General features: G+C 50.9%; 4 protein-coding genes across 4 annotated transcripts; 1 reads left to right on the top strand and 3 right to left on the bottom strand.

Annotated features, from left to right (window-relative positions):
• Nucleotides 1–645: 645 nt before the first annotated feature.
• TGME49_261050 (RNB family domain-containing protein) lies at nucleotides 646–15,830 on the bottom strand (the record flags this gene model as incomplete). Its single annotated transcript, XM_018781254.1, has 22 exons — nucleotides 646–1,057; nucleotides 1,372–1,510; nucleotides 2,069–2,252; nucleotides 3,236–3,487; nucleotides 3,961–4,066; nucleotides 5,081–5,238; nucleotides 6,035–6,347; nucleotides 6,898–7,050; nucleotides 7,445–7,553; nucleotides 8,253–8,295; nucleotides 9,007–9,206; nucleotides 9,524–9,596; nucleotides 10,267–10,347; nucleotides 10,897–10,976; nucleotides 11,459–11,869; nucleotides 12,135–12,354; nucleotides 12,766–12,867; nucleotides 13,312–13,460; nucleotides 13,700–13,787; nucleotides 14,239–14,346; nucleotides 15,000–15,124; nucleotides 15,527–15,830. 22 exons carry the CDS (start codon nucleotides 15,828–15,830, stop codon nucleotides 1,003–1,005), a joined length of 3,453 nt encoding a protein of 1,150 aa, XP_018637089.1. The 3' UTR covers nucleotides 646–1,002.
• Nucleotides 15,831–17,498: 1,668 nt separating this feature from the next.
• On the top strand, nucleotides 17,499–22,754 carry TGME49_261060 (diphthamide biosynthesis protein 2-related domain-containing protein; the record flags this gene model as incomplete). Its single annotated transcript, XM_002365218.1, has 6 exons — nucleotides 17,499–18,176; nucleotides 18,663–19,130; nucleotides 19,864–20,115; nucleotides 20,527–20,641; nucleotides 20,976–21,035; nucleotides 22,035–22,754. 6 exons carry the CDS (start codon nucleotides 17,499–17,501, stop codon nucleotides 22,139–22,141), a joined length of 1,680 nt encoding a protein of 559 aa, XP_002365259.1. The 3' UTR covers nucleotides 22,142–22,754.
• A 1,192-nt stretch (nucleotides 22,755–23,946) lies between these two features.
• Nucleotides 23,947–25,005, bottom strand: APT1 (apicoplast triosephosphate translocator APT1; the record flags this gene model as incomplete). Its single annotated transcript, XM_002365219.1, has 1 exon — nucleotides 23,947–25,005. The coding sequence occupies one exon, from the start codon at nucleotides 25,003–25,005 to the stop codon at nucleotides 23,947–23,949; it is 1,059 nt and encodes a 352-aa protein (XP_002365260.1).
• Nucleotides 25,006–25,455: 450 nt separating this feature from the next.
• Nucleotides 25,456–26,248, bottom strand: TGME49_261075 (hypothetical protein). The gene is made up of 2 exons (XM_018781255.1): nucleotides 25,906–26,248; nucleotides 25,456–25,838 (listed from the first exon to the last, which is right to left on the bottom strand). Exons 1-2 carry the CDS (start codon nucleotides 26,058–26,060, stop codon nucleotides 25,631–25,633), a joined length of 363 nt encoding a protein of 120 aa, XP_018637090.1. The 5' UTR covers nucleotides 26,061–26,248; the 3' UTR covers nucleotides 25,456–25,630.
• Between the last annotated feature and the right edge of the window lie 973 nt (nucleotides 26,249–27,221).

Below are 27,221 nucleotides of genomic sequence, written 5' to 3'. Positions count from 1 at the left end.
CAAAGCCAGAGAGAAAGCACGACCTCACGTTTTCCCCATGTGTAAAATGACTTGTCTGTTATTGATAATTTTTCGTTAGATAGTAATTAAGAACAGTTTTGAAAAACTGAAGCCTCAGTCTTCTGTGTTAACCATACTGGACTGCAATGACAAGGGTTCAAATCCCTTTTGACTCTGTGTCACGACTAGGATGTATTTCAAGCGGAATAAAGCAGGTTTTTTTTCAAGGTATTTTTACTAACAATTTTTCGCTTGCATAAACTGCAAGGGCCTGGTGGAAATGGAAGGTCTCGTCACGAAAGGATTCGCATTGGTTTTCTCGTATTCGAATGAAGGTTCGACTAAACGAAGGTTCGCTGAAAAGAGCGGAAACCAGCAGAGTGGAAGAAAAATCGCAGCTCTGAGGTTTGGGAGCCAGCCCAGTGCTGAGTATAAGTTGTAGTGTGAACCTTTCTACCGCGACTAATATTAGGCCAGGATAACCATTATGACCACTACTCTCCCCCACGTATGGGCATCACCTAACTCCCAAACTAGTTGTGTTTTTGAGGCAAAATTTCTTAAAGGCTCTTCGTGTGCGAAACCATAAGCAGAACTTGGAAACGATCCGACATTTCAACCGCGGAGACACGCGGAGTCCACTTGCGTAGCAGAGAGCTCATACAGTTGCTGAGTCGCCTTTGCAGAAGCCACAAATCCGGAGCGGCTCTTCTTGTACAGAGCCTGTCGAAGCCTTTGTCGCAGCAGCCAACACGTACAGTGGAAAATCGAAGAGACCCCATAAAACAGACGAAGCAGAGTGACCCTACAAACGTAAGTCGTCAAAGGGAGAACAGGCGAGTTTGCAAGACAACGAATATCCAAGTGTGAGTTAACGATTTACGGTTTACAGACGAAGTCAAGTTGAGGGGGCGAAGTAACAGAGAAAATACGAGTCCGCCACTCATATGAAAGAACGTTTTCTCCGCATCGCTTCGACAGCGACCAGCCGTTGATTTTCGTCTACGCGCGCTCTTGGTCAGTTGCTTTTCGAATCAACTTCATCGCGACCGAGGGCCTGGAACAAACGCATGCGAAACATGGGGGCGAAAGAGGGGAAGTGGGCAATTCTTCTGCAATAGGGGTGACGCTTGCACGGGGGCAGATGAGGTGAAGTATACCCTACAGCTTCCAGTGTTTGCACCAGAGTGGAACCGTGCTCAGGAGCTAGAACTCTTGGCGGCAATTTTCCACTGTGCCTCCAAATCCTGCTTCCTCACATATGAATCGAAACCACGTCAGTTACGACTCGGACCGCAAACATTGGAAGCTTTGGAGCTAAAATTCACGCACTTCTCCGTCATGAAGCGACTGTATTGGATGGGGACGTACCTGAAGTCGTTGGATTGTTCTGCCTCAATCCGAACAAGAAGCGCATCGAAAATCTGGACGGTTTCGCCCGAAGAGCGATTTACCAAGTGTTGTTCGTCTGCGTCAAACGAATACTCCCGCTCGTTGAAAAAGACAACTCCTGCAAAACAGCATCGATTTACGGTCAGCCGAAACGGGGAAAATAAACGCACGCAGCAGTGCACATGCACTCCAACACTCACAGCTCCAATATCGCCTCTCTCTCGCCCCTCCCGTCTTGACTGTCCTTCAACTCTTCCAGCTGTCCAGGAGAGTGCACTTAACGGATACGCACTCTCACATGCACAACAAGCATCGAGTCACATATATGTCTATACATATGCTGCGACCGGAACTGTTTTTCAGATCTCAACTGTGTGTCCTAGAGAGCTGCACGTCGGGGTGAGAGCATGACGCATGCAACCGGAGACCCGCTTCGTCGAGCTGCCACGAACAAACGCGGATCGGTCTCGTTTCTGTCGTCGAGGTGCTCTCGCATTCCCAATCCGCGACGCTCTTTCCCACGAGTCCGAAACACACTCTTTTCTCGAATTCACGCATGCACGTTCATGGAGAGGATCTGAACCTGAAGCGTTTTCCAACTTCCTATGCGTTTTTCTGTCGGTCAAGAATGCCGAAAAACAACGTAGAGAGACAGAAAAAACCACGCCGGACTCACCTTCAAGGCCGTACTTGTGGACGTACACCATAGCCCCGTTCTTCTTGACTTTGGTCACCGTGCCTACGGCTTCTTTCGCTCCCTTGTTCTTGAAATACATGTACACGTGATACTGGACGCTGTTTCGTCCGGCAATCTGTGCGTTTCGGTGTTTCACGTTCAGCAACTCGCATTGTTGCGACAGCTGAAACAGTTCACACAACACGCAAGACACTTCCCAAATTGCAACGGAACTTGCCTAACACTGGAAACTGCCACTCCGCTTCACGGAGGGACGAACATGTTAGTCAAGAGAAGCAGAATACACAAAGGATTTGTCTCTTTTTCCAGAGAACTCCGAACGCGCAGCACACGGCCAGCAGCGAAGTCACTCTCCACCAAAGCTAAATTTCAGTTGTCGCCTGCTTGTCTGTTCCCCCCGCTCTTCAACATCGGATTTGCGCCTCCTTTCTACCTTTTGTCTTGCCCAAACGCCAGTCTGAAGAAAAACGTGTAACTGTGTGGGTTTGGATCCAAATCTCTGTCGCGTTAGAAACATAAATAGAAAACGCAGAGTCAAATGAAACGGACGCCACGAAGCAGACGAAGAAGAACTGCCAAAACATGAATCAGTGAGTAAACTGAGATCCGCACCACGGAGAAACCGCATGCCAGCAACCGACTGTCTACACACATCGAGGTGCTTTGCGCTTCGAGCGCAAAAAGGAGGCTCTCTAGAGGTAGCGTTAAACGAGCTACTTCATCAATTTCCTCTGGTGCTCGTGAGAATTGAATACACAGACAGAGGAAGTGAAGAGTAACAGCACATCCTGAATACGCAAAAACGTCTACAATCCAGATCAACAGAGAGAACTGCGAAGAGACGACTTCTCCACACAAATACAGAAAACCACACAGATTGGCCCGAGAGAGTAAGAGAACAGAGAAAAGAACCGTAAGCAAGAAGTGAAGGTGAAAGCAGTTTGCGTGGCAGGTCGATGGATGCTCGTCCAAACGGAGGCTCTCCGCAGGCCGCTCCACTGTTCTGTCTTTCTCCACAAGTTCGCAAAAATTCAAACTACATGTAAAGAGCAAGCAGCGCCTGCCTTCCTTGTCCCACAACCTTGAGTTCGACAAAAAGTTTCTCTGTGCATCTCCCTCGCTGAACAGAACGAAGTCTGCACTTACCTGTTGTTTGTTTCGACACACGCGAGGGACTTCAGCTATCCCGATCGCTGCTGCCAACATCCGGTGGACGACGACGTCGGCGTATCTTCGGATAGGAGAAGTAAAGTGAGTGTACAGAGGTGCTGCCAGACCGTAGTGGTGGAAGTAAGGACTAATATCGACGGACGACGAGGACGAAGAAAGAGCCGCAGTTAAGGACTGCTTGGCGGAGTGAGCATTTGAAAGGATATCTCCGGAGCTGAAGTACACTGCCTGCAAAGGAGGCAGCAGGTGGAAAGAGACACAAGAAAGACAGACGCGAAATCTCAGCCTGTCGACGACACCCTCGAGACCGCGCTTAAGAACTCTGAAGAGGGAAAATGAGGCAAGGAGAAAAAACAAGAGACTCTCGACTGCAGAGCCGCGAAGGTGCGCGTTCGACTATATGACGAAAAAACCACGCGTTCGTCGCTGGACGCAAACCAACATCCCACGATGTGGGCTGACGACAGCCGTACGCCTCCTGTACTTCCTTTAAATATTTGATTCACAACATGTTCCGTTCTGTGAGAGAAGCGGAACGCAGACGGAGAGAATCTGACTGGCGGCAAAAGGTCCAGAAGCTGAGAAAAAACATCGAGTGAAGAGTTTCTTGTTTCGTGATTTGATTCAATCACAAAACAACTAAGAATACAAATTAAAAAGACGCGTCTACCAAGTCCACAGAGAAAGCTTCCAGTCCTCACCTGGTTCATGCATCTCGTCGTCAGAATGCGAACAAGGAAATCCAGTTCCGGCGCAGCTTTTGCCACGGCATTAAGTGAAGCCGCCAATCGTTTTGACGAAGAGAACCTTGAGAACGCCACAAAACAGAAAAGAGCCTTAATGAATATGACCTCGACAAACGCCCGCAGAACGACGCAGGAGCCCATCACTTGTGTCCGGTGCAGAAAAGCGAGAGAAGGAATCTGACAGCTGCCTTGATTCTTCCACGAAATCACTGAAAAAACGTTGCAAACACAGACAACCAGAAAGAGCGAAGCGCGACTGTTCTGTACCCATAAAACGTCCTTGACTCTTGTGCAGTTCAGCCGCTACTCTTGAGACACAGGAGTGACATCGATAACCAGTTCTTTCCAGTATTCATTTCGTCCCCCGATAATCAAAGACTCCCATCTGACATGTAAGGTTTGCATGTCCGAAAGTTGCTTCGTCGCCTTAGCATCACCCAAAAGGTTTTTTCTCAGTTCGCTCCGTTGAAAAGACAAAAGCACTCGAAACGCGCATGACAAATGCATGCAAGAACGTTCCCCAGCCCCAGGCAGGCCGTCAACGCAACTTCCCTCCCAAACACAGGAGAGGAACAGACTGCCGAAGCCATTTTTCTGACGGGAACTCTGCTGATCAAGTGCTTGCTTGTGGCGCATGTTGTCTGCTGGGCATACACGATTTCCTGGAGCGCTTTTAACCTGAAACTTCGACTCAGTAGAAACATTTGGGATTGGTCTAGAAAAACTCACTGGCGCACGATTCACAACACGGACACTTTGAGTCACAAACAGAAAACCTCTCGGGAGGACGGACCTGACGACCGCGGTGGCTTTTGGAAAAGACAGTTCCACACCCCCACATCGACGGGTGGCACTGTGATAACAGATTATAGTTACGGCGACCAGAACTGCACACCAAAGAGCAACTGAATCCATGTAAAAGGTGCGACTTGGGGAAGAAAAAACGGAAGCACAGCAAGGACGCTTTGTCACTATTACTCCGGCAACGGTGATCAGGGAAAACAGCGAAAAAATCTCGGATAAAAATCCCTGCAGAAGTAGAACCAACCGAAGACCATGTCCTGAAACACCGTACTCGAAATTTTCGATGCCTCTGGACTTCAAAAGTTCCTTTAGCGCCTCCAGCTGCTTCTCCTTCGGATCGGGGTGCCTCCGCAAGAGACTCGCAGAAGGAAAGTAACTGACAATTTTCTCCGCGACAGTTGTGTTGGCCAGCAGCATGAAGTCTTCGACCTGAGAAGAGATAAAGGAAACAGTTCCGTCAGTGCGCTTGAGAAATCCCCGCGAAAAAGAGACGCGCCTCTCTTTCGTCTCGGCAGGCGGAGGACGCCCTTCGTTCCAGATCGCTTCCATGGTTGTAATCGGTTCGCACGGCACCATCGTGTTCAAGGCGCGCTTTGGGGAGGTTCCTCGAATCACGCGCGGTGAACACAGCGAGAGACAACGACTTCTCCGATGCTAGTCTGATCAGGAGGACCGTCGTCCTGGACGTCAGCATCTGTGTAGAAAGGAGTTCTTATCATCTGTGTAGACAGGAGTTCTTATCCTCTGTGTAGACAGGAGTTCTTATCCTCTGTGTAGAAAGGAGTTCTTATCCTCTGTGTAGAAAGGAGTTCTTTTCTGCTTCTTCTGAGGAGTTGTTCGCGGCGCAGAATAAAGGAAGACTGAACACACCACTTTCGAATGATTTACTTGGTGCGCGTGTATTTCGGAGAAGATGATCAGAGATTGAGACATATCGTTTGACGCGTGGGTGCACTGGGACCTGAAAAGGAGTACGTTCTGTCAAACGTCGTCTCCAAATACGAAGGTCAACTGTTTTGCGACCCTAATCACTTAGAGGAGCTCGAGGACATTTAAAGCTCAAAACGAAAGATGACCAGCGCCCTTGCATGCGAGATCGCAGATGCCGGTCCTCGCGCTGATTCGTTCGATGACTTACTCTTTTTTGAACATTTTTTTCAAGATGTCTCAATCACAGTCACACGCAAACCGAACCTCTGTGTCCTTCCCCTCTGCGTCTCCTCACCATTCGGTTTGTTTCTCGCGCCTGGTATAACGCGATGTCTGAAGCCTCTTCCTGGACGACTTCTTCAGCGTAGCACTCCTTCGCGCGTTCGCCTTTCTCGCCGTTCTCGTTCTTCTCTGAAGTGATGTCTCCTCTCCTCGTTTCCGTCGGTTTTACGGGCGGCTGCGTCTTGTCGTCGCGGTTGTCTTTCAGAGTGTCTCGAATGATCTGGACGTCCGGGGAAGCGAGCTGAAGAGCCCCGGCCTCCGTGCGCTTTCTCCGAATCACTTTCGAAATTGCCAACAGCCGCCGCAAATTTTCCGCCAGCTCCGACCTAAACGAACAGATATAGGACTCAGGAGTCACAAGTGAAACGACGGAGGAGACAGACACAGTGAAGACCCTCGGCGCGTTGCAGCGACGCACGGAGAACCAGGACACAGAGGAAATCGGCCTTTTTACATCCTGTGAAGTACCAGTGTGCCGGTTTCACTGAATGAACACAGAAACCGAGTGTCGTTCTTCCTCATTTTCTCGAAACTCTCTACCAAGCGTTCTACACCTCACACCAAATACGTTGAGCCGTTACACGACCCAGGATACTGAGAAATATTTTACTGTTCACCGACACCCCGAAAACGAGCAACAAACATACACACATATACACATATATATACACATATATATAGATATATATATGTATAGCTATATAGATATACAGATATGGATCTGTGAGTTGAAAAGAGTGTATTTCTGTGACCGTGTGGTCTACGGGTACGTTTGAGCAGCGGTGTTCTAGAAATCGAGAGATCTTTCAAAACGAACTCTCGCCCGCTGTGCATGCTCAGCACGGATTCCCGCGAAGACGACTGTCTGCCGCTTACTTGTCGTTGGGGTCGTCGATCATGTTCTGCGCTTCGGCGTAGGTCAAGGCTGCCCGCGAGTGGATGAACGTTTTATGGAACGAAGAAGAGACAATGTCTCCTTCGGGGGTCATCTCCCAAAGGACCGAGAACGCAAGGCGATCTTGATTCCCTCTGAGAAGACAAGACGGAATACGCAAGACGAGATCTGGTGTGTTCTGTGGGCCTGACGAGCTTCAGTCTTTTCTCGCCCACACACCGTTATACACGCGTCTCTCTGTGCTGCGGCTTGTGTGGAGCTTTGCAGAAACCGCAGCTTGCAGCAAGAAGCCTGTCGACGCATCCTCCTTGTTTCTGGAACCAGGACGATCACGAGATTCAGCACGACAGCGACTGTTCGATTCTACGAATGCACACACTGCTTCTTTTCTACGGACAGACACACGGAGCTAAAGTCTGCGTAGACGGAACTGGAACGAACGCATGTCCCAGCCGAGATGCCGATACGACGAAGTCAGATCAAACCGGATTTACAGGGAAACTGCGTTTCCTGATCACAGAAACTTACACAAGAGAGCAGAGATCCGTGGTCAACAGCGAAGGAAGCATATCCGTACGGCGCTCCACGAGGTAGACAGTTGTGCATCTCTCTGACGCCTCCTCATCCAGTGCAGTCCCTGGAAACACGGAAGTTTGCCAAGAAACAAAGATATCGAACCGGGGAGCAACGCCCTTCGAGTCCAGCAATTCGCCTGGTTTAACTATCTCTACCGCGGAAGTTCCCTGTTCCACCGCATTCACTCATTGCTCCAGGACGCGCGAGAGTACCACCTAACGCCTGATCGGAGCAAACGAAATCCCCGTTTTCAATCAAGGCTTTTCGAAAATCCCTTTGCACCTTCCTCGACATAGAGATAAATATTGCTACAGCCGTGATTGCAACCATGCGTATGTATAAATATGCATGCACGTATACGCAAACACATATGTCTGGATATGTAAATGTAAACTTATACACAGGTGCATTTATATGTGTACATGCATGCATATGCATATTTATGAATTCGTATCTATAAGTATACGTATACATATGCATAAGCATATTCATGAATATGCGCGTTTATGTATCAGTACACGCATATGTATATATATATATATATATATATATTTAGGTCTCAGTATGTTTGCATGCGTGCAGCTTTTTCGAGTGAGTCGTGTGAGACATGAAGATCTCTACAGATGGATGCAGTTCGAAGGCTATTCTCCTGTTTCTTTTTCAGACGAGGAGAGTTGTTCTGTCGTTTTCCGATTCAAGAAAGTGTCTCTTTTCGAGACCCTTTTCGTCTAAGATTTCGGCGTTTGTCTCCTTCTCTTACCTTCCTTAAGGAAATACGTGACGTCAGCGATATGAACTCCAACCTAGGAAGAGAGAAACTCACGAGACATCCACCAGGTTCTTCGCTTTTTCTCCTGTTTGCGATTCGTCGGTGAAGGTAGACACGATACAGCTCCACGCGTCGGTCCTTTTAGCGTGCTTGTCACGGAGAAACAGACCAGAAGAAGAACGACAAACGACGAAGAGCAAGAAACAAGAAGATCAACAAGAACGCAAAACAGAAAACAAGGCGTGGATGAGAGTGAAAGACAGACAAGACGAACTTAGGTTCTTGACTAAAAGAGCATGAAATTTGAGTGTGTTTGTCTGGCGCTGTGCCTCGGTTTGGGAACGTTTCTCCTTTCAGAGTCTTCTTCTCTTGTCTCGACTTAGCCTCCCGTTTCAGAAGGCAGAACTCTTTCGGACGATACCACCTCTGAGCTTGTGCCGCCTTTGAGTTTTCGCAATTTCTTCACGTTGTTCTCTCCACTCCATTTCCTCCTTCCCAGCGACAAGAAAACTCCGTGCGTCTGAGACACATATCATCTATCGTTTCCTTTCTCTCATCTTCTGTGGCTTGTTAAACTTCTTCCCAATTCTCTTTCTAGTATCTTCGCTCCTCTCTCATTCCTCTCCTGTCCTTCCCCTCCCCTTTTGCTCTGTCTTCTCGGTCTTGCGAATTCTCTTCAGGACTTCCTTTGCTTCCTTTTGCCGGCTCCTCTTCTTTACATCTTCCTTGTTCTGTCCTCGCTTACTCGGTAGTTTCCATTTTCAAGAACCTCGAGGCTGAGGGCGTCGTCGATGTCCTTACACCCTGGAGGATCCACTGAACACACGCAAACGTGACGAAGATCAAGACGCCCTTTCCTGTCTTCTTCAGACATGTCGGCAAAAGTCCAGGTATTTGCCGGAAGACACCGCAGAGAAGCGAGAGAGAAATCTCGTGAAACGACTCCTGAAAAGCAAAAACAAACACACACGTGGAAGCAGAGGCGGACCCTAAAAACTAGAATGACAGAAACGCACTCGTAACTCCACCACTTGAGTTTCATCTTTGTATTCAGGCGTCTCCCAACGTCTTCTCTCTCTTCACTCGCCCGTCTCCTCCCTACCGTACCTTTGTTTCTCTCCTCTCTAACCTCTGTATTCTCTCTCTTTCGTCTCTCTCTTCTTCTCCCTCCTTTTCACTCTCTCTTCCTCTATTTCTTCTCCCCTATCTCCCCTGCTCTCCCCTTCTCCCTCCTTCGCTCTCGCGTCCTTTCTTTCTCTTGCCTTGCTCTCGAAGAATGACGTTCGCCTCCGCCTCAGCCGATCCAAATTCGCCAAGGATCTCCGTCCAGTGACCCTGAAGAACCATCGAAAGATAGCGCGTGCCGAACACCCTTGCATGCGAGCGCATCGACGCATGCGTTGATCCATCGACACGCAAACGCGCGCCATTTAAAATATCACACATACCTGTGTGTATATACATATACGCCTGTGTGTTGAATTCATTTGAATAGGGCAGAGAAGGCAGCTGTAAAATCAGCTACTTTGTAGACGACCAGTCTCTGCAGATTTACGTCTATATTCACCCCAAAAACGTGGAGAGGCGCAAACTCCATGTTCCTCTTCATATACAGTCACACACAACGACAACGTATTCTTTACATCTCTGCACTGACAGACACCCGAACACGCACACAGACAGAAAAATAAATAAACAAATAAATAAATATGTATACATTTGTTTATATTTGTAGGTAAATCCCCGCGTGTCTAGAGAAGCGAATGAATCTAGAGAAATCCAGGTGAGACATGCTACACAGGAATCAACACAGGTGTCGAACAGGAGAGAGAGCGCTCGAAGTGCAGGTGACGTCCGTTAAATGATTGTTCGCCTTCAACGAGAGAGCCTGTTTCTGCGATTTCCGTTGCTTGTCTCTTGTGCCTCGAAACACGCAAGTCTGAAGCGCCAGAGTCTGAGGAGTATCCCTTGTTTCCTCGTTGTCGCTGCGCGCGAGAGACCGTACCCGTGGATTTCGAGAGAAGCGGTCCCAAGAGTCGATGACGGCGACAATTCTCTTGTTTAGTAGTTGTTCGTACTGCCTTGTCTGAGAAACGCGGATGAACAAGCACCCCGAAGCACCGAACACGAGCCCTCACAGACATGCGTGGAAGCGAAAGAAGAACGCTGAGATGCGCGACGGCGAAGCTCCACCAAAAACGAGGTGTACAGGCGCAAGGGAAACGGAACAAAGAGCTCGAGTCCACGTAAAGTAGAACGCAGGCAGACGAAGCGGGTGCGAAGACAAGGAGGGACCGGCGCACACACGATCGGACCGAGGAAAGACAGATGTCAAACGCGAGACACGCAGATACAGGAAACGAGACAGGCCAAGTCTCAAGGAACGCATGCAAGCCAATCATCAAAGCAATGCCGAAATGCCCAAAGCGAGACGAGGAAAATCAGAGCCATCGAACTGCGCAACAAGATGGTGAAAAACGATATCTGTGGATAGACAGAGAGACTTGAGGAGGAGCGAAAAAAGCGAATCAAATGTGGGGAGACCGAGGGGATTCCTGGAAGTGTCAAGAAGGAAAACGCCGGAAGAACCGAAAAGTTGCGAAAGTTGGAAGGTCTCCGGAAACGCGCAACGTACCTTCAAGATGATGTTGGGGATTCTCGGATCCGCGGGAATGAACACGACTTCAGTGGGAAGGCCGCTTGTCGCAGTTTCCGCTGGAACGAGAAAATTGAAAACCACAGAAAGGCCAACATCGTCGCCTGCGGTGCCTGTCCACACTACAGCCGTTTCCCCGCTTCCTGTCGAAACACATCGGTCCCTCGTCACAGAGTCGCGGGTCATTTCACGAACGAGAAAGTGCGACAAAAGCAGAATCGAGCTTTGCTGCAGAGGCAGTTCTGGCTCCAAGAGTCTACGCATTCAGGCTTCTTCGCAACAGACATTTGACTGAGAACCTTCACTTGTTTCGATTCGACTGTGCGTTCCTTTCTGAACGTGTCTCGTCAGAGAATGCGGGGATTGTTCGCGCTCGCGCAGAGTCACGAAAGTACTCCTCAAACAGGAATTCGCGAAGGCGTACACGACGAAAGCGTCGCCAGCATGATATGGATACACCCGAGCGAAAAGGACTCCTTCTCTCGCATCACCTTTTGGAGGCAGAACGCTCGGAGGCAAACCCGCTGTTCTCTTCACGTACTCCGGAAGGGATTGTCAAACGGTCGGATAGTGCCGCAGAATTCGCGAGCATTTTTCCGGATGATTCCGACGACTTTTCCTTCCATTTCTTCGTCATCGGCGTCCTCTGGACCCAGTTCGTCGTCCGTCATTTCTGCGGTGGGGAACACACGAGCATCATCTTCGATTTCCTGGATGTCTTGTTCAGACTCGCGCATGAAGTTGCCGGCCGCGACAGCTTTCTCATTGATGACGCGTGTCTCGGCTTCTTCCGGAGACTTCGCGCTGGGCTCTCTCCGCTCTTCTTCTCTCTCCTCTGTCTGCTCTTTTTCGCTCTTCAGCTGGTCAGCGCGAGCGAGAAGCTCGACGGCAACGACGTCCCCCTCGACGGCGCGATTCAGGTTCTTCTTCCCGCGAATCTTCACTTCGCGGCCTGCAACGAAACATGCACAAAACTGGCAGAAGGCGAGTTCCAGAGCTCACCCGACAGGTGCAGCACGGACACCAAAGAGATGCAGCGAAAGAGAGAGAGAAGCGACAACAAAAGAAAGAGAGGACGACAGGAAAGGCGAACAAGAGAACGAAACAAAGAGAGAACAAGACAAAGAGAGAACAAGAGAGGAAGGAAGTGAGAGTATGAAGACAGTTCTCGGACGCAGCAAGAGAGACACAACGAAAGGAGCTCGAAAGGTCCTCACCTCCAGAGAGGAGAACGACGCCTCTCCAGCTGCAGGTCGGCGCCATGCGGAGTTTGCCCTTTAGCAGCTTCCCCGTTTTCAACTGGCGAGTGATTTCTTCCTCTCGAAGGTGGGCGTCGTAGAACGCTGTCTTCCTCCTCTTTGCTGTTCCCTCGGTTCTCCTCTGTCCGAGCGCGCCCTCCCCATCTGCCACAGCAGGCTCGTCCTCCCCTTCGTCTTCCTGCGAGCAAACATAACTCTACGGGAAGAGGGTGCAGGAGTCCACGAAGGAATCGGTGCATGCGGCGCGAAGCGCCAGACGCAAAAGCAGAGACACGGAAAGGAAACGAAGAGTACCTCGGCACTCCTGCGGCGACCTTCGACAAGAGCGACGAAGAGCGAGAGAAAGAAGAACTGAACAAAGCAGAAGACGACGACGAAGAGGAAGACCAAAGAAGCGAAAGAAGAGGAAAAGAGAAAAAACCGAGAAGAAAACAAAGAGAAGAAGAACAGAGAGAAAAACAGAGAGGAGAAGAGGCAAGGGAGCAGGTGGAACGAGAGGAGAAGCGAAGGCAGTGAAAGAAGAAGGAAAAGAGAGGAAGGTCAAACGCGAGTGGTTTTGCGTCCAAACTGTGCTTCTGTCCGATTTTACCAGCTGAGCTAACTTCTCGCCAGCCGTTGGGTAACGCGCGCGCATCTCCTCGACGAACTCGCGGAGAGTCAGAGCCTCGAGGCCCCTCTGCTCGGCCTCAATCTGCAAAAACTCAGACACAACCCCGTTGGCTCGTTTCCTTTTCGCCTGCCTCTCCTCGTCCTCTCGCAACGTCTCCTCTCTGTTCATTGCATCTACACGCCGGCTTTGGCCGTCATCCTCCTTCCCCCCTCCTCATTCATCATATCCGATGAGTACATAAACACATATACATATATATATCAATATATACATATGTATATGTATGTATACATTTATATATATATATATATAGATAGATAGATAGATAGATAGATAGATATTTACATATATGAATAAAAGTATATGCCAGTATATGTATACGTGCGGGTGTGCGTGCATGCGCATATGTATATGTCCAGGTAGATAGATAGACCTATTTTGTGTTGCGTGTATCTCTCCGTCCTTTTCGAAACAGACATTTTGTTTCTTTATATCTCTGTCGACTTCTGTCGTCTCGGTTCATACCTTCCGCTTTTTCTCGTCTGTCAAAATCGTGACGCGTCCCAAGTGGCTGGCGTCGAGGCCCAGCGCGGCGCCGGCGGCGAGCAGGTGATCGGAAAACCAACGAGCAGCCGCGAAGAGAGATCTCCTGTCGCGCGCCTCAAGTGTCTCCTCTGCGAACGGCACCGAATACAGCGCGAATCGAGGGCAAAAGAAAGTTTCCTTTTTGCACCCGAAACGCAAGCGGAAAATTGTTTTTTACGGCTGAGAAGAGCCAGAAAAACGATGGTTTCTTGAATGGTCATGAAGGGAAAAAAGCTGGATTTCAAGACAAAAGGAGACCTGTGGGAGACAAGAAGGAAGGCAGACGGGAACTACAGAGATACTGCAAAGGCAAGAAACCTTCTCTCACCTTCCTCCCGGTCTACGAAAGTCGCTCTAAACACGTCGTTGGCAAAAGCTGTGAACCTTTTCTCCGCGCGTTCGCTCTCTCTGTCTCCCTAAAAACAACCACAAACCCCAACACAAAAAAATACAAAAACATCAACAAAGCAATCTCAGTTATTCTGATCTCCCCAATTCGCATGCGTATCATCACATTTATATACACACATATACATATATATATATATATATATACATATATATATATATATATATGCAGTATACATACATACATATATATATATATATATATATCCACCCAAGGGAACGATCGAGCGATGAGCCCTGAGTGAAGAGAAAATCTATGTTCCGTGTTTTTTTCTGGGAAATTAAAGTCAACGCGTGACCGCTGCAAGTACCGTTGTGTCCAGGCTTGCCTCCTGGCGGAACCTGCATGCTGCAACAGAACATAAAGACTTCGTCTAACTGGGCGTCTCTGTCGCTCTCTAAACTCTTGAAAAAGAACAATCCGGTGCCTCAAGCATTTTGATATTTCTGCAAGTATACCCGAGAAGAAGCCCCCACTCCTGGCTTGCGGGTGCCGCTCGACGAATCAGCAGATTGCCGGCAAAGAGAGAGGAGAGCCGAATAAGTTTGCAGATTCCTTCGGCGGACCTGAAAAGAAAACGCAGAAGGAAGAGTCTGTTTTCCATCTGTGTTCCCGCTTTCTCACTGTCTTCTCCACTTCTCTCCCTCTGTTTGCTTCCCGCCCTATCGTTGTCGCTTTTTCCTCTGTGTTTCGCCTTCGCTGTTCCTTTTCTGTCGCCACGTACAACAGAGAAAAAGCCTGGAAACAAGAAGACTGAGGCTTGCTCGCCAACAGAGAAATCGCGATCGACAGCGTTGACCGCCGAGAGAGGTCTGGGGTTCTTCCTTCTGCGTCTGCCGTTTCCCGTCTTTTGTCCAGTTCTCTGAAGACGCAGGAATCGCTCTTCCCTCCGTACGAGGCCGCTAAGCAGGTTCGGAGGCTCTCTCGATTTTAGGAAACCGTCCCCCGGAAAAATCCTCGCTCTTCACCTCGTGCAATCCCTTAGTTTCGAGTCGAGGCCCTGGAGTTCCAAAAACGGGCGAACGTGCGGGATTAAAGGCGAGGAAACAACAAACGCACGAAACGCGTCTGTCTGATCGTCGGACCTGAAGTCGGCAAGACCCGCTGAAAGGTCTGTTCAGTCGCCGCTTCACCGTCAACGACCTCGCTTCGACTTCGAACCAGCGGTGCAAACCTGGCGCGGTGCGCGCAAGGCAGAAAACCTTGAAATCCTTCCTACCTCCGAGAGAACGGACGAAAGAAGAAGGCAGTTGTTGATGCAAGGATCCTCTTGGAGGAAATCCAGCTGCCGCAGCGCCACATTGGTGTCGAGGAGAAGGATCCTCTCGTCGATGCTCAAAAGGCCTGGAACCAGAGAGAAAACAAAAAACGCGTCAGAGGCAAGACGAAAAGCAGAGGCAAGAGGCAACAAAACACACGCAGTGGACAGAAAGAGAGGGAAGACGGAGAAGAGACAGAGCAGCGAGAAGAGCGGAGGCTGCTCAGAGAGACAGAAAAGAATCTAAATCAAAAAACAGGAGACAGCGCCCCGTCCGTTTTGCATCTACAGGAGACATGGAGATTATCACGACCAATTTTAAGGTGGCACTAAAGTCTTTGTTTTTCGGACCCAACTCGCTGTCTCCCGCATGCTGCAGACACCTCTCAGTCCCTCTCTTGATCTGAGTAAAATGCCGTCATTGTGAAGACAGTGGAGAGCACAGAAATGAGGAGGGACGGCCGAGAGACCATGCAGTCTCTTCTCACCTTTGCGTTCGGTCTCGTCTGAAGGGTCGTAGCAGAGACAGCAGCCGGCAATCCCGCAGGGAAGGTCATCTCTTAAGTAGATTTCTCTAACGACTTTCTGGATTTTGCCGCGACGCGTTGCCTTGAGAAAAGTGAGGAGTCTGCGGTTCGCGTGAGAGACGCCTTCTTCACAGAAATCGAGTTCCATCTCTCCCTCATCTTCGCGTTCTCTCCGTCGTCCTTCCTTCCCCTCGCACTCAGCCTGGTCCGTAGCCTCGCCCGCCAGCCGCCGAGCTGTACTCCCCGGAAGCAGGGAGTACGCCATGGGGATGAGAGGAGAAAGTGATGGAAGAGAGTAGGCAAGAAGAGGAAAGCGAACGAAGAGAAGAGAGGGAAGCAGCAGAAGATACGGAGACGGCAGGGAGAAAGTGGAAGGCGAGAAAACAAAGCAGAAGAAGAGAAAGTCGAAGAAGCAGGAGGAAGAACAGAGAACTCAACAACAGTGTAGGGGGCAGAGAGGCCCACAGAATAGTACGGATAGGAAGACAAGAGGGAAAGGGAGAAGAGACGAAGCAGACATCGAGGAAGGGGAACTTAACGATCCTCAGCGAAGGCATGAAGAGAGAAAGATGGCAGCGGGACTTCGGATCTCACGATCTCACAGAGTGTCTCTCGATGCATGCGGTGAACGAAGTCTCCTTTGAGCCCCGCCTCAGGGAAGAGTCGTGTCCCGGTGTATTTACACCGTTCGCGGAGAGAAGAGCAAGCGCAGATGGAATATGCTTGCCTCTCGGGAATTCACGAAGGAAAATACCACAGATGTGCGTGGCTGAAAACGTCCTTCGCCTCTCAGTGCTCGACGAGCTCTCCCGCATCGCTGTCTCTCGAAACACGCGCCGAGAATATCTCTCCGGAGATCGGCAGCGGCAAACTGTCAAGGGTGAAGACCCCGGCTGGTTTTTCTTCGCATCTGTCTCCTTTTCGGGGTGCCCTTTGGTCAGAAGGCTTTGCGTGGAAACGGCTCGCCGAGGCGATTCGCGCTCACGCAAAAACGCGGTGAATTCGCATGCAAATCTCATGTTTTCGCGGCGATGCGCTTTTCCAGCTTCGAGCGCCGTCGACGAACAAGCTCATTCGTCCAAAAATTTGTCCGCGTTGATTTGTCGCCTTTGCCACCATTTTCTTAATGCAAACGGCAAGGGAATCTCAGGGTCACAACGCGACTTTCTACTGTCGCGTTGCTGGTCTCAGGGTCTCTTGTCGAGTGTTCTTGGCAGAAGGGAAGTCGCGGGCGTCGTCTCTCTGCTGCATGTTGAGTCTCTGAGGTCCGCAAGTCAAGGGGCTTTCTACTTTCTCCTTCGCGAGCTTGTTGGAAGGAATGAAGGGAGTTTTCAGTGGATCAAAAAGAGTACGCGCCCAAAGGGGAGGTTCGCTGCGTAGCCTCGCGGTGCCGTTCCTCGGCCCGTTCCCGCAATCGCAGCTTTCTTCACGTCCCTCTCTCCCCGAGTGTGTGAGGTGTATGTACACCGCGAACTCTGTGGGGCCTGTTGGAAGTCGGACATCCGAGGTGGATGTACAGCCGAGGCCACTTGACTTCAAGGCGGGGATCCAGCAGATGCAGTAGTACATTTCATCTTGTTCGACCGTCCCGAGAGAAGCAAAATAAGTCAAATTAAGAATTCTGGTCGCCTTCTTCCTGTCAACGTCTAAGAGACATCTGCCGCCTCCGCCCTCGACTCATTCTCCGGCGCGCTGTCTCTCTCCGTTTTCTCCTCCATACACAATCTCCCGCCGCGGTCGACCGGCCGGCCTCGGCGACGGTCCCGGTGTACATACACCCCAGTCGTCTGTATGTGGCGTGTCCGCATCGGCAAGTCCGCATGCATAACTCTTGCCGTTCTATTTCGAGCGCGCCCGAGTCTTCCATTTTCTCCTTCCCTCCGCCCTCCTTCCTTCTGTCTCTTTCCTCCCTTCTCTTTCTTTTTCCCTCACCATGAGTACCGGCTCTGAAACAGCCTCAGGGGGGAGGGATCCCCGACCTACCGAGCCCTCCTCTTCTACTCTCCCTCCTGCCCCCTCTTCTTCTTGTTCTTCCTCTCTCCCCCCTGCCCCCTCCTCTGGTGCTTCCTCCGACCCTCCTTCCTCGTCTTCGGAGGAGTTCCAGCAGCTGCTTGATAAAGCCGTTCAGATGTACTTGCCGGCGAACTACGACTTCGAGGTGGCGAAGTCGCTGCGTCGTCTGAATGCGGAGTGCAGTCGGAACGTGGCGCTGCAGCTTCCCGAGGGCTTGCTGACTTGGTCTCTGCAGTTGGCCTCGATTCTGAAATTTTTCTCCGACACTGTGGAGCACGTGACGATTCTCAGCGACGTGACGTATGGCGCCTGCTGCGTCGACGACCTCACCGCGGCTGCGCTCGGCTGCGACTTCCTAATCCACTACGGCCACTCGTGTCTTGTCCCCACGACGCATGCATCGACTTTCCGCAACGCTCGCAGTTCACAGAACGCGAGTGGCGAGGCTGGACAGACAGTCAATGGCCTCGGCTGTCTCTACGTCTTTGTCGACATCCTCATCGACCCGCTTCCGCTCTGCGACGCCCTGAAAAGAAATTTCTCTCCGGACACCCGCCTCGCTCTTCTGGGGACCATCCAGTACGCCAAGTGCACTTTGGTGAGGCTGTGAAAGAAGGAGCAGTTCCGAGTGGTCTCTGCGCTCACAGAAAAAACGCTGAAACCGTGTGTTCAGGGCAAAGAGGACCGCATGCATCGAAAGCGTGGAAAACGTTTCGCGGGTGGAAAGGCTTTTCCTTCGACGCAGTTTCACCGAGGTCGCTGGGGACCGCAGGAGCCTATTCCGTGACCAGCATTGTCTTTTCTTGGATTCTTTCGGCCTCTGTCCTTGTCAATTACTTGCTCAACTTCGCTCGTAGGTCCTCTCTTCTTCCTCCAATGTCTGTATCTATGCACGTATATGGAAACATACAAGCCGTGCACTCGTTCACATATATATATATATATATATACATATATATGTGTATACATGTGTATATATATGTATATATATATATATATATATGAGTAATGTGTCATGTGTGTGAAGGAAGATTTTGCTGATTCCATGTAATGTGAAGACTTGGCTTTTCCCGTTCCTTTCCAGGCTGTCAAGCGTCATCTGGAGCAAGATGGTTATTTCCGGGTCCCGCCTCTCATTCCTCAGAGGTCGCCTCTGACTGCGGGCGAAGTCTTGGGGTGTACATCTCCCAAGTTGCCTGAGCAGAAGATACGAAACGCCGTTTCTTCAGCTAAAGGCGACTCCGAGTCTCCTTGCGGCACAGCCTCGCGGTCCTCTGGCAATTCAAGCAAGTGTTGTCGAGACCCTGACTTCTCTGCATGTTCTTCGTCTCGCCCTGGAGACAGTGTGCGGCGCGAGGAGACAGAGGGGACCTCTTTGGACGTGGAAGATTCAGCGCATGCATCTGCAGGTCTCCAGCTGATGCCCCTGGGGAGAGAAGAAGAAGAAAGAATCGACGAAGTCATCTTTGTCGCAGACGGACGATTCCACCTGGAGGCATGCATGATCCAGAACCCCACTCTTCGCTTCCTACGCTACGACCCGTTCCTCAAGGTTAGCCAACGTGCGCATGCGAAATTTGAAGAAATCGAGTTGGCATAATTGTGGTGAAATGCACAGAACTTTGGATCTGGGGAACAGAGAAGCAAACAAAAACAAGCCAGAGGCAATCCAGGCCTCGAACTCTTTCGTAATCTTTAGAGAATGTTTTTTCTAAATTTCGTCTCAGAGACCACCACTGAGGAAACACAAGAGAAACAAGGAACACAAGAGGAACGCCGTGGCGTGGGGGAAGAAAAAACACCTCCAGCAGACGCGAGAGAGAACTTCTCGAAGGAGTTTTCCACTGTCAAGAATTCGCCGAAATCCTTATTTCAGCAGTCAGCTTGTTGCTGAGAATGCAAAGAAAACCGTCGATCTCGGAATTGCTGTACGCTGTCATTGGCGCTTCATTAATATCATCACTATCGTACAAGCAACAACTCGCTGGTAGAGAGGTACTCATCAGTACGCATCAGCGGCTTCTCGGACAAACGAACGCGAGAAGATTCATACAGGGGAGAGAAGGAATTGAGAAGCGACAGGGAAGAAGGGGCTAGACGCATGCAGACCAAAGAGGTCAGAGTCAGAAGGATGTGAGGTCAGACGGAAGGTCACGGTATTTGTAAGAAGCGGAAGTCAAGATGGAGAAGAACGCAGACGAGGTGTCTTTTCATTTGTTGTCTGTTGTTTTGCCTTGCCACTTCGCGTCTTCGCTCGCCCTTGTTTTTCTCGGATTTGTTCGCAGAGACTCTTTCGGGAGTCGTACAATCACGCCTTGCTCCATCGGAATCGGCAGGCGGCCATTGAGGCGGCTCGCAGCGCTCGAAGCGTCGCGCTGCTTCTCAGCACTCTGGGTCGTCAAGGCAGCGTGGGCATCCTAGAGGGTTTGATGGAGCTTCTGGATAAACGGGAGTTGCCGTTCTGTGTCATCCTTCTCAGCGAAATCAGTCCTCAAAAAATCAAACCTCTGACTAAACAGATCGACTGCTTCGTCCAGGTACGCAGCGATGCAGCGATGCGGAGCCAGGTTTTCCAGAGCGCTGAAAGTGTATTTCCAGAATTCCACCCTTCCTTCTTGAACGAAAAGAGTCCAGCAGGCAGACGCAAGAGAGATGCGACCTTCAGAGGTTTGTAGCTCTTTGCCGACGCGACAGAAGAGAAACGCGTTGTAGATGAGGGGTCTCTGAGTCTTCTTGCCATATTTAACGGGGACGTTCAGTGCGTCGCCTTCTCTTTCGAGTGGGCGTCCTCAGCGACTTACGTCTCTCTTCTCCCCTCTATCAACTCCGTTGCTTCGTCTCCCGCCCTTATCCCTCTCGCGTTCTCTCTCCTTTTCTTTCCTCCTCTGTCTCCGTCACATCCCCGTTTTCTTCTCCGCCTTTCCGTGTCTCTCTGGATCCTTGTTCAGGTAGCTTGTCCACGCCTCTCTATCGACTGGGGGTCTGGATATGCAGCCGGGGGCAGGCCGGTGCTGACGCCGTACGAGGCACACGTCGCCTTCGGAGACGAAAAGTATAGAGACGGTAGGTGCAGGAGCGCAACGTTGTTTTAAACTCTTCTTCCAATTCTGTGAGATTCGGGTGTTGCTGAAATCGCCTTCAACTCCTGGAAAAAATGGACAAAGAGATGCGCAGAGGCCACCGATGAGTCTCCGTCTTCTCTGAAATCGAACGCCAGTGGCTGTGGTGCCCCCAGAGTCAATGCGTCAGGTGTACATACAGCTGAGGAGGGTTTGTGTTGGGTGTCTTTTCAAACGGCGCGTTCCCTGCCTGTGTCGCACTGCTGTATCGGGGAGATTGGCAAGCAGGGAGAGCGCCGCTGACTGTTCTCTCTCCATATTTTCTGCTGCGTTTTCAGTCTACCCCATGGACTACTACGGCAAAGATGGCGGCCCGTGGAGCAACTACAACACGAAAGGTGAGAACATGGATTTTGTCTGCATGCAGTTGTGAAGAAAGCAAGAAAAAGCAAGAGCGGCTCCTGACACGTACGCGTCTTTTCTTGGAGAAACTGTTTGTCTCATCGTGGTGCACAAAGGGATTTGAGATACGAGGGCTCCACGAGTCTCTTAACGACTCTTTCGAAGGCGTCTACAAATACCTTTTGTTTGAACAGCATGCAGTACCATGTCCCTGCGTCGACTAGGGTGCCCTGCAGTCTTATCGAAGAAATGCGTTGCGTTCTTGCTTGACGCAGAAGAACTGTGGGGAAGGCGGCATGTTTCTCATCGATGTCTTGTCTGACACGCAGTTTGAGAATGAGTCGCGTCTATTTGTTCTTTCCCCTAGTTGCTTGCCCCTGTAAATCTGCTCCTGAGCCGTTTCTCCAACTGATGCCAACAGGCAGGGTCGCGCTTCTATGGGTGGCCAGTTGTCTCTGCATTAGCATGCGTCGACTCACATAGATAGGTAGATAGGTTGATGTAAGAGAGATATAGATAGGTATAGATAGAGTTGGTGTCGGCAGATAAATATAGATGTGTATTCCTGTGTATGTTTTGGGGGGAGAAGCTATTATAGTACTATATAATAAGGGTGAAGCACTAGTTCTTTTTAATAAAGCGGCAGGGGAGCTCGGTTCAGAACATCGCGAGACAGTTCGGTCCGTCCGAGTCTGATTTTTATTGTTCAAATTTTGGATATTCCAATTTATATAAAGTTGGAGATAATCTCGTAAATCAGAAGGGAATCATCTCAGGGATTCACACCCTTTACATGGAGACAGGGTCGGGAGGCACAGTGGTATGTTTTGCAGCTGCCGGGTGCCTCAAACTCGCACAACGTTTTTCCATTTTCACTTTGAACGGGTGGCTTGGATCACCTGTACTTCCAGCCTTTGCTGTCTTTCTGTGACTTCAAGGAGAGAGTCGGATATCGAAGAATGCAGCGTGTCTTCTCTCTTTTGTGCATGCGTCAGCCGGCCACCGCAGTGGAAGCCTCGCGCCCGTGATTTCCCCTGAAGACCGAAAGGCGCAGCTTCGAGCGAGGCTCCTTGCTCGTCAGCGAGAACAAAGACACAGGTGAAGGCTTAGTCTTTCCTTTTCACTGGCTGTGTTCCAGAAGGCCTTCAAACAAGGGAGTTTCCGCAGTTCAGACCAAGGGCGAGAGAGACTATCCCTGAACAGCCGAAGGTCCGAGAGTCGCGAAGGAACTTCCTCGTCGCTTACGAGAGAGCTTCGAGTCAAGATGAACACGACCACTCACAGACAACCTTTTCCAAGAAGAAACAGAGGATGAATATTGAATGCATGCAGTGCATTTATAGAAATATTTATAGATATAGGTCTGTAAATGTAGAGAGTCTGGTGGGACAGTTTTCCTGCAAACTGTTTTCGCTGTATTTTCGACTTTTTCGTTTTTGTCCGCGGAACAACTACGAAAAAGGAAACTGAAAACTCGTTGGAGCTCTCCTTAGGCACTCCCGAGTCGCGTAGTGCTGTCCACGTGTGACACAGCTATACGGTTGAAGTTCCATAAATATTATTACATTTTAGCGGAAATAACACCCACATGCATATAACATTTGAAGTTTCTTGTTAATGTGAACTGGAGCAGCTCCATGACAGACGAAAGAGAAAAAGATCTTAGCTAGCTGCTATGTGCTTCTGTTCGATGGTCTCGCACAAATGGAAGTCTTCAGCTTCAGGAAAGTGACGTAAGTGACAGAGGAGACACAACGGAAGCCAGCGGCTCGTTCTCTTTTTCGTTTGAATAGTTTGCGTTCACTTGGCTCTCGCCACGCATGCAGACTGCTCCAAGTGTTTTTCTCTCTCGCGTCTTGCAAGGCTTCTCTCGCACTGCATGCAGTGCTTGTCACGCGCAATCCGAACGACCGGGACAGATCCCCTGGGTCGCGTCTAAGAGCTTCTGTCTCTTGAGATGGAAGTGAAGTATCCAGAGGCGGGTGCAGAATCCGCGCCCAGTCCTGATGAGACAGTTCGGCGAGGCGCCCACACAGCTAGTGGAGCACAGTCTACTCAGAGAATCGTTTCGTCCACGAAAGCTCTTTTGACGAGAAATTCGGTACTGTGAACAGCAGACGTCGCGAGCGTCCACTCTCAGCCGAGAGCGTCTTTCTTTGCAGAAGCCACATTCACAGAAATGAGGTGTTCCCCCGATTTTTCGGTGCATCTCCACTCCGGAAAAATCCGTTGCCTCGAATTTTGAGAAACCTCACTTGCCGACTGACACGGTTTCACGCGTTTCCCTAATCGCAGTGCCACCGCTTCATCCCCTCTGCTTTTCCTTTCGTACAGCATTTTATTCGGAGAGACCTCTTCTCAAGCGCCTCCTTGAGCGTCCGTCTGTATCCGTCCTGTCCTCCAGCTGGAGATGTATTCGGTACCCCAGATGATACTCTGTCGCTCTGGTCATTCGATTTTAGTAATGTCACTGTGAATCCCTAAGTTGTTGACGGTCCCGGTTTGCGCCTGGAGGCGACGGCCTCTCTTTTCGACGTCTCCTCTGCCTTTTCCTGGGGTGTACATCCAGTGGCTTGGCGCGGTATCCTTTTGCGAGACCTAGCGCTGAATTGCGGATCCGGAGCGCGTCGGGAAGAAAACGATCCAGAACGAAGAAGAAAACTGGTCGCTTTCCATGACTTTGTCCATCTTCGTCTCTCTTCATACGGTTCCAATTCTGCGAAAGAGACCACCCAGAGAGAGGGCCTTACCTGACTTGGGCTTCCGAACCCTGGGGTACGTGTACACCGCGCGACTCGCGCGACTTCCACTTTTTCTGTTTTCTCTCTTGGTCTCGGTCCCTCGCTTCTCTTCCCCTCCCCGACTGGGCTGTTGAGAAACGAGGTCTCTTCTCCTTCGTCATGTTTATTATCCGTACTTGGTCTTCGAGAGAGAATAGATCAGGGTGCCTGCAATGGCGACGAACGACCCAGTTGCTCCAAGGGCCGTCACGGGAGTCTGGAAGAAGAGGACAGACGCGACGATGATGACGACGCGTTTGAGGGTGTTCGCTACTGCATGCGTGACCTGGTTGATTTTCTCGAGGCAGAGGTAGGCGACTTCGTTGTACATGTAATACCACAAGCCTGAGAAGCACAGTTTCGCGATGATCTGCTGGCCCGTCCAGGGGCTGTCGGGTCCGGTGCATGCCTCCCAGACAGCGGCGACTTTGGCGCCCTCAGCGAAGATCGCCGGCGGGAGGGAGACGAGGGACGCGACGATGGTTAGAAGCGCGTACATGTTTGCAGACGACAGATTTTCTCCTACTTGTTTGCGGTCCGCCATCGCGAGTTTCGCGAACACTGCGCGAGCCGAGCTGCCCAGCGCACTGACCAAGGCGCATCCGAACGCCTTCCACGTGAAGGAGAGTTCCGTGACCGAGGCCATGATCACTCCTGCGACGATCGGGACGAGGGAGAGGTACGTCTGCCAGCTGAAGACCTGGTGAAGAGCCAGTCCAGAGAGCAGCGCCGTGAGGACTGGCTCCGACGCCTTCACGATGTGTGTGAAGCTGACAGCGCCACAGCCCATTGAAATCACCGCGCCGATGTGGACGAAGAAGTGACAGAGACCCTGCGGGGCGATGCGCGTGACGAACAGCTCCGTGGTGTGGATTCGCGGGACCGGCCGCAGCCCAGTTGCCCACGCGAAGCCGAAGAACAGCCATCCGAAGAAGAGCTGAAACGTCGACACCGTCCAGGGAAGTGGAAGCATGATCAGGGCCAGCTTGTTGTCCAGATTGTACATCACGTTCAGCGCGTACCAGAAGAGCAACATCACGCCGAGTTGCGCGTAGAACGCCGTCTGATCTCCAGACGCGGGACTCGCCTGCGACTCTAAATCCTTCGCCGGCCGAGCGCCGCCTGTCGAAACAGTCCCGTACTGCGGCGGGAGAGCCGAGACACCCAAGCGTTTCGATTCCTCCATCTTTTCCTTCTTCAAGAAGGCTGGAGACTGCGACAAAGGCGCCAGGCGTCTCTCTCCGGGAGGAGGAAAGAAGAAGAGAGAAAGGAGGAAACACGGAAGGGGAAGATGGGAGAGCTGCCGGCGAGAGAAGATGGAAAGAACGACGAACGTGTGAGAGGCAGCCGTCGGGGTTTAGCGAGGAGAGAGAAACTGAAATTTTTTTGTGTCCAGAGACGAAAACAGGAACGAGGTGTGTTCAGAGTGGACGTGGACTTGCGGATACGAAGCACAGGAAGCGTGAACGATCGAAGCGAGTGAGGAAGTCCCTGAAACGCCACCCAAGTTGACGCATGTATTTGTGATTCCTCAACCAGTCGCCACCCTGTGTGTGCAGCTTCTCTGGCCTTGAGGTTCTCGCGTGGTCGAGAAAGTGAGCAGTTCCCCGGGAGGCTTGGACGGAACGAAAAGGCGTGAGATGAACGATTGACTTTTGAGACGGAAAAGAGGTCGTAGACATTGGTCGCCAGAACAACGCACACAAAAGGAGACAAGAAAACCGGGGACGGAGACACCGCAGACGCCGCGACGGATAAGGCGAGAACACAGACCGTGGGCAGGGAAACACCCACGTTCCAAGAGTCTTGATTTAGCGACGAGAAACGCACGGAAAAGACGGAGAGAAAACTGTCCGACTGCTGTCCAGGCAGCACTGCAGTGAAAGAAAAGCATAGACCGGAAAAGAGAAACAGACGCGGAGCTTTGAGGGGCAGCGGGTGGACGACGTCGTCGAGGAAGGCTGCGTGTCTTTCGCAGCTGTCTCGAAGGTGGTGGAAATGTCCTGTGTGACAGAGGATCTGAAAGTGGCAGAAGCAACCGCTTGATACAAAAGGAATCCAGAAAAAAAGACAGAAAAGAACTTACGAGCGAAGCCTCCCCTTTCGCTCCGCGCGCCAAGAGGTAAAACCCAAGCGGTCAATGAAAGACCGGGAGACAGTACGAAACCGGACGAACGCGCGCGAGGCCTGCCAACTGTCTGTGCTTGCCGCAAATACCGTCCCGCTTTCGTTAAGTGCCATGTTTCGGTTGTTCTTCCGGAAAGGGAGAAACGTCGCGCTTTTCTTCCTAGACACTCGAGCCCACGTTCTCAGTGTCGATCGCTTTACTCGCTCGGTCGTTCGCCCTAGCAGGGCCGTTCCCGTTCCTCCCCTGCAGCAAAAGGACGACGATGTTTGTCTGGACGCTGGGTGTGCGAAAACGCTGTCAAAAACCTGGTGTCTCTTCGGACGTGCACCGCCGGTTTCTACCTGCTGGCGTCAACTTAGTAAAGCGATCCCTGACGAGGGAAGCCGATCTTCCCGGAGGAAAATTCATTTTTTGGTGAAGAAAGTGCGTGTCCTGGAAGGAAAAAGAACGCGCGAACCGACGGCATGGGCGCAGAGTGCCGGACTCGCCACAGTTACACGGCTCCCGAAGCACACGAGCGGAGGAACACTCTTACAAAAGTTTTGCGTTAGGGGGCAACGCTTCGAAAACAAGATGTGTGGCGAATTTCTTCGTTTTCGCTCAAGAGACCACAGAGGTGGGACTGGCAGCCTTGCGAAAAAAAAACGTGTTTCCTGATAAAACACGACAGAATCGCAGCCGTTTACAGTCGAGACGGTGATCTGGGAGACAGACGAGAGGAAACGTGGGCATTGCGACAAGAGGAAAAAGGTTCCACAGACTCCACCCCGGTCAGGCAGAAATATTAACTCGAGATACTGCTGCTCCTACTGCAGAGGTTTCGAAGAAAGACGTTGTCCGTATGTGTATGTACAGCTGACTGTTTGTTTTTTCTGTCAAGTAGAAAGATCCTCGAGAAGCAGCGGGCTTTCGAATAAACAGGGCGGAAGGCCTTTTAGCGATGAGGAGTCAAGAACACACGTTTGTGGAAAGACAGACACGCGAGCGGGGCCAAGGGTGAAAGAGAGAGAAGCCGTGTGTGATTCTGTCCGGTTGGGCTACGTCACACAGGATACGAAAACTCTCGCTTCCTCTATGAGTTCTGTGACACTTAGATTCCAAAAGAACAGCGAGGAGGCGTCATCTTCCTGAGTCCTGTAGCATGATACCCACAGGCAACTTGAATGCCGCGGGGGTCTCCATAAACCATGTTCACGTTTCGAGTGTGTGTTGTTGAAGTGCGAAACGTGTCTCAGGACAGTGGCCTGACAGGCAGCAGATTCAAGTGTGGCTTC

Source organism: Toxoplasma gondii, chromosome VIIb (assembly GCF_000006565.2).
Source record: "Toxoplasma gondii ME49 chromosome VIIb, whole genome shotgun sequence".
Lineage (NCBI taxonomy): Eukaryota > Apicomplexa > Conoidasida > Eucoccidiorida > Sarcocystidae > Toxoplasma > Toxoplasma gondii.
This window is presented reverse-complemented; position numbering and strand designations above follow the sequence as displayed.